The following is a 13,401-nucleotide window of genomic DNA, read 5'->3' as shown; positions in this document are numbered from 1 at the left end:
ACAAAGCTCCTCCTTTCCCAACTTTTAATTCACACTCCTCGTTCCTCTCTTTCAGCACACTTTCATTTCACTCTTTCATCCTCGTAGCTGTTACTTGAAATTCCAACTTGGCAATTTAAGTGTAGTTTTTCAAGTAATGGGATCCACAGGAAGAGACTATTTACCTCTTTAGGGAAGCGGCTGCTGCAGCCTAGTGCAGCTGCAGGAGCTGGTGAGGGCGCGAGGGGTATGCTGCCAAAATCTTAGCTTCAAATGCGCCAATCATGGCCTTTGTGGGGGGAGAGGGTAGGTCTTCAGCAGCGGACCAGCTGAACGTAGTATTCACTCTGGTCCGCTGTCACTGAATTTAAGCTGGCTGCACTTAGAGCCAGAGCACAGTTGGCAATCCATGCCTCCCTGTAAGTTTGGCTCTGCGTATGTAGGCACAACCTTGTTGTGGAATTCAATCAGTCACCATATTCGGGACCAGGGAGAAATTTGCCTGTAGACAAATTGGGCCCCTTTGGGTTTTTGACTTCCTCAAAGCAACTGCCACAACTTTGGTGGAGGGGGGGGGAGGCATTGGGTTGGATCCTCAGTCTAACTTGAAGGATAAGAGGAACCCTCCCTTTGGCTATGTCAAAATCTCAGGATCCCCTGGTAAAGGGGTCTGGGTTGAAGATTCTGGCCAAAGGTCCAGACGGAAGCAGATGGGCCATTAGGACTTCCATCTGGTGGCCTTGAAGGGGTCACCCTTAACCTAGGACCGACCCTTGTGAATAATAATCTAGTAGTTGGGCTGAATGCTTCAGGATACATACCCAGTGGCTATGCCAAAGCCTTCTGTCATCTGTGGTGGCCAGTTAAATTCCAAGATCTTGTCATGTTCTTTTGTTGTTCATAAGTTACTACCTCTTCCTAGCTCTTGAGACACAATGCGCATGGGCCTGCAAATGGTGACACGGAAGTGTACCAAATAGGCTACACCTGATTTGCCTCAGTACATGTTTGTGACAGACAGTGGGGATGGAGAAAAAGCTGTGCCCTTCCTAAAATTAATTTACATGGAGACAATGATAAATTACCTTATACCAGCAGACATTGTGCAATTTCTCCCTCTAAGGTTCACCAGCATTCTGCAACATCACAGAAGTTCAGTCAGCAGGATAGGTGGTGATGACATTGTTTTTAGCATAGATTATGATTAGATGTATTTTTATCCTGACACTTCTCCAAGGTTATGGTACCGTACAGGGTCGCCCCACCCTAATATAATATACCTTGAATTTAATCTTAGGACAGCCCTATTCTTCCAGATGTCTTGCATATATTTGTGTCATCATGCAACATATTATTGCTGTCCTTACTTTAACTGTGTTTGTTCAGAGGACCTCTCTTAGCAGAAGAAACAGAATGGTGACCTTCAGGTACCCTTCAGTATTCAAAGGGTGCGACTTATTTTGCCTAGTTGTGGTTTGTGGCACATGAACCAACATGGGCATATTGTTAACTTGCCACCGGAGAAATAAGGATGTTGGAAAGTGAAACTTGACAAATTCCTTTTTGCATGTAGCATGGAAAAAAATGCAGTATGCTTCCTAATGGTAGATAATTTGCTTTAATGCACTCCCAACTGTGTTTAATGTTCGTGTAACACTGTAAACATCTGTTACAGGAGGAGTAACAAATACTGCACAATATCAGAACAGGCTAATGGTGTATGATCCTTCACAAGTAAGTTTATATATTACAAGTATTTATTTAAACACAAAGAATGCAAAGTATGTGAGTAAATGCACTATCAAATGAGTAAAGCATCTCATTCCAAACAACAATAGCTTAGATGATATAAAAGCGCAGCTCCTGCGCATTGGCAGATCCTGGTAGGCCTTAAGAGAGCCCTGTTTTCCCTTGCTCTTTAGTATGCAAGGAAGCAGCTCACCAGGACAGTCTGGAAATAGGTGACCCATATGTGTCTTAATATCCACCATCCAGCCGCCTTGGTCCCTGCAATGCATGTTACTTGAGCGCTGAAGCACGGATAGCATGGTGAAGGAGGATACAGGAAGTTTATGCAAAACCTGTATTCCAGTCTGCTTTAGCACTGATGAGAGATGGGTATCCTTGATCCCTATAATCCTGCCATCGGTTGGTGTGGCATCCTTATTGTGAGGCAAATATCATGACCTTGGTATCTATTTGTATAAGTTAATAGTTGGAAATGTAAAGACTCCTGCTGATATTAGCATCTTTCCCAGCCCAGCTCATTGGGATTTCCCAGCTGAGAAGCCTGAAGTTGAACCTTGGATTATTTAAGTGAGCCAAGTCAACCCCTGGGCCTCTTGCACTTAGAACTATTAATCATTTTTTTTTAAGTGCCACAAATAATGTTAACAGGCTGAAAGCTGGTGAAACTAACGGTTCTCTGTATGCATACACACCTATCACTTCATTTTCAGAGGCAGGTTCTAGTGGAATGTCAGATGCTAGGAACAAGTAACACAAATAGCTGTCAGCTTCATGCTTTCAGAGGTATCTTGCAGGTTACTGATGGGCCTTGGATCTGATCTAGAAAGGTAGCTATTAACATTATGATCTATGCATATGTGGTGGCACTTGAGATACCTATAAATAAGTAAACATACTTAAGAAACAACCCATCCAAGCAGAAGTTTTAAAAGTCAGTGTATTATCTGTCATAGGAATCTGCATTATAAGTCAGATCACACTATTTGTCTATCTCAACTGCCCCAAACACATTTTAGGAAGGCTGTAATTCTTAAAACACAAAAGCCACAGTCCAACTCAGACTTACCGTATTTTTCGCACCATAGGACGCACTTTTTCCCTCCTAAAAAGCAAGGGAAAATGTGTGTGCGTCCTATGGAACGAATGCAGGGGGGAGGCAGGCGGGAAAAGCCCCCAAGAGCCGCACACAAGCTCCGTGAGCTCTTGAGGGCTTTTCAACAGGAGGGAGAAGGGACTGACTGGCGGCATCAGTCCCTTCTCCCACTTCCCAGAAAAGCCAGGAGAAGCCGCGATCTCTTTAAAGGGATTGCGCGGCTTCTGCAGGCTTTTGCGAGAGGTGAGGGAATCCCCCCACCTCCCAGGAAAGCCAGGAGAAGCCGTGCAGCCCTTTTAATGTGCGCGCAGCTTCTGCCGGTTTTGCGGGAAGTGGGGGAATTCCCTCACCTCTCACAAAAGCCAGGAGAAGCCGCGATCCCTTTAAAGGGGTTGCACGGCTTCTGCAGGCTTTTGCGAGAGGTGAGGGAATCCCCCCACCTCCCAGGAAAGCCAGGAGAAGCCGTGCAGCCCTTTTAAAGGGCGCACGGCTTCTGCCGGTTTTGCAGGAGGTGAGGGAATCCCCCCACCTCCCAGAAAAGCCAGGAGAAGCCGCGATCTCTTTAAAGGGTTTGCACGGCTTCTGCGGGCTTTTGGGAGAGGTGAGGGAATCCCCCCACCTCCCAGTAAAGCCCTGTGCAGCCCCTCCGCCAAGGAGAGGCTGCACAGGGCTAAAGGGGAAGCCAAAACAGCGAGCAGAATCCATCCTGCTCGCTGCCTTGGCTTCCGCGCGCAACCCCTCTGCCAAGGAGAGGCTGCACGGGGCTATGGATTCTTTAGCCCCACGCAGCCTCTCCCGGGAGGGAGAGGCTGCACGGGGCTAGGGGAAGCCAAAACAGCGAGCGGGATCCATCCCGCTCGCTCCCTTGGCTTGATCCATAGCTGCACGCAACCCCTCCGGCAGGGAGAGGTTGTGTGCAGCCTGTACGCTGCTCTTTGGGGCTGCGGGGGGGGGGGGAAGATTTTATTTCTTGAATTCCCCCCCTAAAAACTGGGTGCGCCCTATGGTCCGGTGCGCCCTATGGTGCGAAAAATACGGTAAGTGTTCTGATGCCCATTGAGATCAGTGGGGTTATGCAGACTTAGCTATGTTTTGGAATGCAGTCAAGTGTATAGTAGTGCAACTTTCTGAGGAACCTTTAGACCAGATTCTTAATCATTCAGTTAATATTCTTCTCCTAATGAAATAAAAACCAGTTAAAAGAACCTAACAACACATAACAGGTAAAGGCAGTTCTGTATCTTGTTCTTCTCCTTGTGTCATGGTTGGAACAGTGTTCTGAAATCTTGAACTCCCATCTGCTACCAGCCTCCCTGTAGTCCAGCAGCTGGGAACACCAGGTTAGGGAAGAATGGGTGGAAATGCAGGGCTTCAGAGACCTGGGTTCAAAAGCCCATTCAGCCACATGCTCACTGGATGACCTTGGACTAGTCACTTTATCTCAGCCTTGCCTACCTCAAACATGGCTGACAGGATAAAATAGAGTAGAAAGGAAAGAATGACCTACACTACCTTGAAGAAAGGCTGGATGCAAATGTACTAAATGTTTGCTGAAAATAAATAATATTTGGTGCAATGTGCCTTATAATATGACATTTGTGCACTTCCATTTCACATCGTTGGTGTTGGCGGATAAACACAATGTGGCGCAAATTCCACTAAATCAGAGCTTTCCAAAGTGTGTCGACTGCAATGCGTAGTTGTGTTGTGTGAACACTCCCTGCGCTCCTCCCGGGGCTGGAAAGGGGTTAGTTTAACCTCTGGTTTTTGCTAGTAAAACTGAATTACTGTGTTGCAAAATGATGCATGTCTAAAAGGTGTCACCGACATGAAAAGTTTGGAAAGTTCTGCACTAAAAGTTGAGAGAAGATGTTGAGAACAGACCCAGGAAGCTGCCTTATTCACCACCAGAAGCCATCTGCTTTGTATAATTTCTACTTCCAGCTTTAGACAGATTTCATGCATTCTTTAGTCCCATTTGCTGGTAAAATAGTGATTTGTGATTACAGAAAAGGGGCTTGATTTTAGCAGTGCACTGAGCCACCTTAAACCCCTTAGAAATACCTGCATTTCTTGCACCAAAACCTAGCACAGTTGACTTCTCTCTGTATGAAGCCTAGGATTTGTTTTGCATGCAAATGTTTGTCAACAGCAGTTTCAGCCTCACGATGAACAAAATAACATCCTGCCTATTTATTTACATTTTCTAATGCTCCCGTTTTTTATGTGTATTATAATTTGTTGCCTTTGGGGGCTCAGAAGCTGTTTCTTCCCACTTTCTGGCCCTCTGCATACTTGGGCTCCTTTTAGGCCAGAGCCCCCAAACACAAACAGTTAATAGGTAGAAAAGTGTGTGTTAGCATTCTTACAATGAGGTCGGCTTCATGTTTTTACACACACGCTCTTTTTAAAAATTCTGCTGGCATATTGTATACGGTGGGCACTGGAAGAACCTCACATCTGCTTGCGCCTTGCACAGAATCTCAATACCTCTATAATTCGGTGCTAGTGCCTGTTTCTGCGCTAGGCCTTTGTGGAGTGCTGATAATGCCTACCATCTGCCACTGAGCACATAGCTACCTGCCAACAGGCAGGCTGGGGTGACCTCTGCTTCTCCACTGCTGATTAGTATTCACACACTGGCTTATTAGGAATGACCCCACCAGGCCCCTCTGTTTCCTTGCCTTTGCAGTGCTTAGCAGCTTACCTGGCAGTCACTGCTGTGGAGGAAGCTAAGATATAATCAGGGGATGCAGGCAGGCTTTGCAAAGCAGATGGTGTCTATAGTTCTGTGTCAAGGGACTGGACTGCTAATGCAAATATTAATTCCTCCTAGCCAAATAATACACAATATAACGGATAGCTATACATTATGGGGGCTACATGGTGCAATTGTTTTACGATTTCCACTGTTTCATGCACACTACTCTCCATTCTTCTAATAATAAATTTGTTTCACCTCTTCTTTTACCAATTAAAAATATCACTATTGTTTACCTAACCAGATACACATTGAGAAATAAAAGGGCACCAAGCAAGACTTTTCTGCCTGGGAAAACGTTTGGTTAAATTTTCATTCATTTGGGTTAATTTTAATAGCTTAGGCTATGAAAACTTAAGTTACTACTTAATTTTCAAACATTATTTTGATGTGGCTATATGGGTAACATTTATTGCAAGCCACCTTGAACCTAGTAAGAAAGAAGATTTTTTCCCCCTATAGAAATTAATGTGAACCAGTTCTCTTATGTTTATATTTACAGAATAAATGGCTTAGCCGGAGCCCCATGTTGCAGAGAAGAGTCTACCATTCAATGGCAGCTGTGCAAAGGAAGCTGTACGTTTTAGGAGGCAATGATCTGGATTATAACAATGACAGGATTCTTGTCCGCCACATAGATTCCTACAATATAGACACTGACCAGTGGACACGCTGCAACTTCAGTCTGCTGACAGGCAAGTATTTTGTTTGTGTATTTTAGTAGAGCAAAGTTTCAAGTCAAATTCTTCCCTCCTCCCTCACTTTTAAATTCAGTTAGTTTGCACTGTTTGAGCTTTGGATTTTGCTGATTTGCAAGGGAAGCAAAACACAACCAGCTTCATGCAAGTTCTGGCATCAAAGCAATAGACCAACAGGAGCCCAGTGCTGGATACTCTGTGATACAAGAGGAAATATCTGGATTACTTTCCCTACTTCATATAATTAAATGTGCGGAGTGCTGAAAACACTACTTCTCCTCATCCCAGACATGCACCACTTTTGACTTGTCAGGCCAGCCCCGTCATGTAGGGCAACTTATTTAGAAGCTCTTCTTTTTATTGGGTGGGGCTGCAAAAGTTGTTGCCAGCCTGCTCTACTCCAGTCTTTCTCCTTCTATCCTATGACCAGTACCTGCTACTGTTGTCTTTTGCTCATAGGTGGCTTATTATTGCTAATCAACTGCAAAGACAGAAGATGGGGAGTTGTTAAAACAAGTTCAGGTGCCCTTTATCCTGCTCTAAAAGTGACCAGTGCTATCACAACCAGTAAAGACCACTTGTATCTGACTGTGGTGTATACCAGTGCAAGAACACAGCTTGTACATCAGCTGTTGATTGTGAGATAACCCATTCCCCTCAAAATAGCAATTATTTGGTGCACGGTGGGAATAGAAACACTGAAGAGTGCCGTACATGTTTTTAAAATATACTTAAATAGAAATGGGGACGCGGGTGGCGCTGTGGGTTAAAGCCTCAGCGCCTAGGGCTTGCCGATCGAAAGGTCGGCAGTTCGAATCCCCGCGGCGGGGTGCGCTCCCGTCGTTCGGTCCCAGCGCCTGCCAACCTAGCAGTTCGAAAGCACCCCCGGGTGCAAGTAGATAAATAGGTACCGCTTACCAGCGGGAAGGTAAACGGCGTTCCGTGTGCTGCGCTGGCTCGCCAGATGCAGCTTTGTCACGCTGGCCACGTGACCCGGAAGTGTCTTCGGACAGCGCTGGCCCCCGGCCAATAGATGTGAGATGGGCGCACAAACCCCAGAGTCTGTCAAGACTGGCCCGTTCGGGCAGGGGTACCTTTACCTTTACCTTTAAATAGAAATGCTTGGGCAAATGTGTGCAACAGCAGGAGAAATTTACAATAAGTAGAACTTACAACTTGCATGGGTGTGTTGTACTATTTTAGATTCTTCAAAAACATTGGAAATGTACCAATAAGCTTGTCTGTTGACTCTGTTTTAAGAGAGATTATAGCAATGTTTCCATGTAAACAGCTGGCTAGCTGAATCTATGTGCAGCATCCCACAGGATAGAAGTAGTTTTATAATATATATGTGAATGATTAACAAACACATAAGGTTTTGTTTTTCTGCTTCAGGCCAAAATGAATCGGGAGTTGCTGTTCACAATGGCAGAATATACTTAGTTGGTGGCTACTCATTTTGGACAAATGAACCCTCCGCATGTATCCAGGTCAGTGGTTTAGTCTCCTTTCGAGTCTCTCCCAGTGGTATTGCAAGGTTACCTTTTCCAGAATTGTTCACACTGGGATATCTTTTTGGTGAAACAGACCTATGCAATTGATTTAAACTTCTAAGAAAAGAGGAAAAGCAACTTGTTTAAACTGCTAGGATCATAAGTTGGCAACAACACTTACTTTTAAAAAGCTCATCGGGGTAAAGGTAAAAAGTGCTTGCTTGTTCAGCAGTCTTCATAGTAGTACAGCCACATACATTTATTTTCCACTGCTACCATTTAACTCTTGTTTTTAATAAGTATGCTTAAGCAGAAATAGAAGGGCACCAACAGAGTTGACATGTGCATGTGTGCTGATTCCCAATGAAAACTTTGGTAGGAATCCTGGTCTTTAACATCAATTCACATTGTTTTAAGAATGTATGTTTAGGCGATTTACAAAAATTGCATGCCTTTAGAGTGTGCCAAGTATTGATCTTTCCTTAAAACAAATCCTCAAAGCTGTGTCTCTAACAAGAAATGTGCTTTACACTGATCATTTTTAAAAAGTTTTCATTGATTTTGAGAGGAAGTATTTAGACACAATCTTTTCTACTACATACATGAAAGGAAGCCATTTGTAATGACTAAAATATATGGAAATAAGAAAAAAAAATGATGCAAATATTTAATTGCCATTCTTCTATGTACTGTAGTATGCAAGTATTGGAGGAGATCAGCATTTAATATGAAGTGGGGTGTTGTACAAGTGTTTGCTACAATACATGTAAGACCTGTTGCTGTTATTGAGCCTGGCGCCTGCATAGTTAGATCACAGCTTTTGACTTGCTTACTGTGGTCATTTTTCTTACTGCAAATCATTTTAAATTTGAGAGCATTAAAAAGTTACACTCTTAGTCCTCACTTGTAGTCTGAAGCAGTGCGTCACTCTGTTGAATGTGTAGACCAGCGCTGTGCCATAGAGCATGGCAACAATTCAGGCATGCTGGGGTCAACTTGTTTGCAACAGGTGCACAGTGCTCAAATTCTGGGTACCGTATTTTTCGCCCTATAGGACGCACTTTTTCGCCTCCAAAAATGAAGGGGAAATGTGGGTGCGTCTTATGGGGCGAATGCAGACTCCTTGGCTTCAGCGATAGCAACACAAAGCCTCCGAAGCCTGCGCTCCAGAGGCTTCACGTTGCTTCCGCTGAAGCCAGGAGAGTCTGCTGTTTGAGGCTGGTGGTGGGGAAAGCAGCGCTTCCCCCATCGCTAGCCCCAGAGGATGAGGGGCAGCGGGAAGGCGCGCGACGCCTTCCCGCTACTCTCCAACCCTCCTTTGGGCTTTTGCGGGAGATGGGGGAATTCCCCCACCTCCCGCAAAAGCCGCACGCTCTTTAAAGGGGCTCTGCAGCTTTTCTAGGAGGTGGGGGAATTCCCCCACCTCCTAGAAAAGCCCGCAGGAGCCGCGCACCCTTTAAAGAGCGCGCCGCTCTTGGGGGCTTTTCCCCGAGGAGGGAGAAGGGACTGACTGGCCCTTTCAGTCCCTTCTCCCTCCTGGTCGAAAAGCCCGCAGGAGTCAAGTGGGGCTCCTGTGGGCTTTTGCGGGAGGTGGGGGAATTCCGCCACCTCCCGCAAAAGCAGGGAGAAGGTCTTGGAGTAGCGCACAGGCTACGTGCAGCCTGTCTGCTGCTCCCAGAGCTGCGGGGGGGGGGGGAATCATATTTTTTCCCTTGATTTCCCCCCCTGAAAACTAGGTGCGTCCTATGGGCCGGTGCGTCCTATAGGGCGAAAAATACGGTATTTTCTTTTGTTTTCAGGGATGGCTGGCACATAACTTTGATTATATAGAATAGGTAGATCAGTGGAACAGCAATACATAAAGCTGCCTTTGGTTCATGATAAATATTTAAGCTTTTACCCACCTTGTTTTTGGCTCTTACTAGGTGCTGGATGTTAGTAAGGAAGGAAAAGAAGAGGTTTTCTATGGGCCCACCTTGCCTTTTCCTTCTAATGGGATAGCTGCCTGCTTCCTTCCGGCACCCTACTCAACATGCCCCAACCTGCAGCCTCTGCAAGTGCCTCATCACAAGATAGGCACTATGTGAGAAAAGGAGCATGACTGACGAGAGAGAAAGCTGCTTCATCCATCCTGATTTCATCTTCGAATCAACCAAAAGGGGAAGAATTGTTCTGAAATTCTTTATTGTATTAAATGCAGTAGAAGCCAAAAAGAACACTAATGAAAAGGGGCCAGAATTGCACCTAGACCCTCCTACCTTCAAGCAGGGCTTGGGCATCTTTGCTCACTAAGTATTTCTAGGAACATTTTATGCAGTTTATTTGGCTTCACACTTATAAGGATCTGCCAGGATTACTGACTTCCCAAAGTGCTTTGCAAAAGAGAGTGTGATACGTCAATGAGGAAACATAATACTACATATGCAATTTAATATATTTGGCAAAAAAGGGATCCTTGATTTAGTTCCATAGGTTGTTGCTTCTAGCACTAGGTACTGTCAAAGACGTGCAAAAAATGAATTTTCACTGAAACATAGAAATTCTCAAACTGTGGGCTACGACTGCAATGAGTTTGGACTTCATTAAAAAAAAGGCTGGAAAAGGACTTATCTGAGTACTTGCTCTTGATCTTAGAAAAATCTTGAAGTTGTAACTGCTGTGCATTCCAACATTTCTCAACTGCAGGTGTAAGGAGCTCTGTTAGCCTCTGAAGAACCAGATGTTTCTTATGACTGCCTCATGGAGGTGAGGGTTAAAGGCTGGACTAAAAGCAATGTAGTTATTAAAAGTTTATGCTGGAGAAAAGGCAGCTAGGTGGTGCTATCAACAGAACAAATGTGTCATGTAGAACGGAGGAGTGAGACAGGCACATTAAAGGTTGTTGTAACGCCTTGCTGTAGTGTTCCCTATAGAATTAGACCTTGAATTGCAACTTAGACATAGTGAAGTTTGTTCGTTAAGCTTGAGTTTGTATGTCTTTGTATCCAAAGTGGTTTTTGAAACTACAGAACTATTTAGTAGAAACTTTTAAGAAAGCTGTCCCCACCCCATTCTGCTTTATTCCAATATCTTCATTTGGCAAAAGCTGCAAGGAGAACAACTCTTGTCTAGAGACCATTCTGAAATTTATTTTTGCCTATTTTAAGTTTGCCCTAAAGAGCAATTTAAAGTAACTGATTGAGCATCTGGCCCTGGGCAATTTTGCACTGCTCTATACTAGCCTTCCCAATTTTTAGCACTTACAGTTAAGAAAAAAGGCAAGAGGGATTTAACAACTAAAAATGTATAAGTAAGAGAACATGGGAAACAGTATTTCATTCACATTAACTTGAGGATCCTGTTGCTGGGGAAAGGTAGTAGCAACCAGCTTGAATGTTGCAAGGCAAAGCAGTTAGCATTAAGATATGCTATGCACTGCCCCCTCCCCCAATACAGTTTTGGAAGTGCAACTGTTACAAGAGTTTGCACTTAGAAAGGAGGGATATATTCTTTACTTATTGTGGTAGTGGGCAGTTTCAATAAAATTAGTCACACATTTTATGTATAGTTGGGAGCACTGGAAATTGTATTGTTAGGAAACCTAAATATTGTGCTTTTTTATTTTGGACTGGAGGAGCCTATTTTGCAGTCTGCATTACTTCCTCACAGTTGTCTTAACTAACAGGTAGTCAGGTCAGAGAATGCTTTGGAGCCAGTGGGTTTTTCGAGTGCTAAATATCAACACATGGCTCCCAAAATTATACAGAACCTTGTCTGGAAACAATACATCTCCATTGTCTAGCAGGAGTTGCCTTATGCTGTGTCAGCCTATTGCTCCATCTAACTTCCGCTGTCTGCTCTTGACTGACAGCAGCTTACTATGGTCTCATGCAGCTGCCATTTTATGACATGTGCTACCTGTTCCTTTCAAGTGGGGGTACCAGGCATTGAACCGGGGGCCTTCTTCCTACAAGTATATGCTCTATCACAGAGCCAGGGTCCCTAAGTCTTGGCTTCCTGTCCAATGAACAATCGTGACTATGAATACCTGATAGTAACGAACTAGAACACAGGCCCTAAGGGAGAGAGCCAGTCACGACGGTGAACGCAATGGGCTCCCCTTTCTCTCCCTGACTTTTGCGCCAAATGACATGTCAGTTGAACAAGTGGGGTGATATAACTGGGTTATCACCTTCACATTTCTGCAGTCATTACTGTATAATACCCATTTGATGGAACATTTCAGTTTCATCCATGCAGGCCATTCTTACTGACAGCTCCAAGTTTAGTTTTATTAATGTACAATATCTTCATATTTTTGAAAACCTTGAAAATAAAATTGGTCAACTCACAGTTACAAGGGGAACCATTTTGTTTGTCTGCTGTGTGAATTCACAAACTAAGTTCAAGAAGCTGCCAGCTGCATAGGTAAAAGTTACTACCAGAAAACATTCATACAAATGTGCCTCCATTCTATATTACAGGCATATGTACAGTTTACAATAAAACTTTATTGTCTGACTACTGTATCATCTCTGCCTCACAATGTTTTTACATTTGAAAACTATTATGTGCATGCTAACTATTCCTAAGACCTGTACCACACATAAAGGTGTTGCAAGAGACAGTCTGTTGCACGCAAACACTTGACCTGATGAAACCACCCTTGCAAGGATGCAATTTCTACAGTGCATATAGATAAGCACTAGAAATGGGTGGAGGGGACTCGTTACCTATCTCCTGCTCTGTTTAAGAGGTTTTGGAAGACCCTCTAGAATAGTGAGGGAGATAGCTTTGGAGGCTACAGGAAGACAAACAGAATCAGCAAAAGTTCTTCCTCACCACTACCAATGGATCCCTCCACTGTGGAGAATAGGTGACATCAAGTCATGGCACATTTTGCATAGGATGAGTAATGCACACCACAGATAATTTCTAACCATAAACTCTTATCAGTTAAAATATTTCTTACTAGGATGCTAAGACTATATCAATCTTAAGTGCTAAAAAGCATTCATATCTGTTAACTACAGTGACAGTTGGAGATATGAATTCACATTTGGCATACCAAAGCACAAATGTTCATTAAAAAATTCAGCTCTAGAAAATCTACTCGATGCAAATTCATTTCTCCCAAAGTATGTTTTGAACAATAAATTGTTTCTGGGTCTCTGACCGGCCTGTTCAGCTAGATCCAAGTTGTAGGAATTGCAGTACAGTATTCCCAAAACAAATATGCATCTAGTCTGTCTGGTTCCTCTTGAGTTTTGAAAGAAACGGCTCACCATTTTCATGATATTCCACTATATTAAGCAACCTGCCTATAATTGGTTTGCAAGAGCCACTTACCGTGTTGCAATCTCAGGCACAGGATGTTCAGCTTCACATCTTTAAACGTGGCAACTTGCTATGCTTTGCAAGGTTTGACTTTCCAATTTGTGCTTTTCTAATGGTGAGGAAGATACACCTGCCATTCATTCAATGGTACTTCTAGTGTGGAAAGAAAGGAACAACTATACAGATTTGTAAACCATGCTTGTTGCAGAGGTATGCATTATCCATTGCTCTGGCATCCAATGTGCCTTGCACAACAGACATTAAGACATAAAAAATGCTCTCTTGGTATTAGAAAAAAACTCTTAAGTGTGA

At 43.8% G+C, this 13,401-nt stretch overlaps 1 protein-coding gene across 2 annotated transcripts in view; it reads left to right on the top strand.

Annotated features, from left to right (window-relative positions):
- Positions 1-12,273, top strand: part of KLHL32 (kelch like family member 32) — a 69,496-nt gene extending 57,223 nt beyond the window's left edge. For both annotated transcript variants that reach the window (XM_082216645.1, XM_082216644.1), the window contains 4 exons: positions 1,655-1,713; positions 6,085-6,277; positions 7,676-7,770; positions 9,699-12,273. In XM_082216645.1, the coding sequence (XP_082072771.1) occupies positions 1,655-1,713; positions 6,085-6,277; positions 7,676-7,770; positions 9,699-9,860 (509 nt within the window). In that variant the 3' untranslated portion in view covers positions 9,861-12,273. The remainder of the gene's footprint in view (positions 1-1,654; positions 1,714-6,084; positions 6,278-7,675; positions 7,771-9,698) is intronic.
- The last annotated feature ends 1,128 nt before the right edge of the window (positions 12,274-13,401 follow it).

Source organism: Podarcis vaucheri (genome assembly GCF_965113315.1).
Source record: "Podarcis vaucheri genome assembly, chromosome: 3".
Classification (NCBI taxonomy): Eukaryota; Metazoa; Chordata; class Lepidosauria; order Squamata; family Lacertidae; genus Podarcis; species Podarcis vaucheri.
The sequence above is the reverse complement of the archived record's forward strand: the minus strand, read 5'-3'. Positions and strand labels throughout refer to the sequence as shown.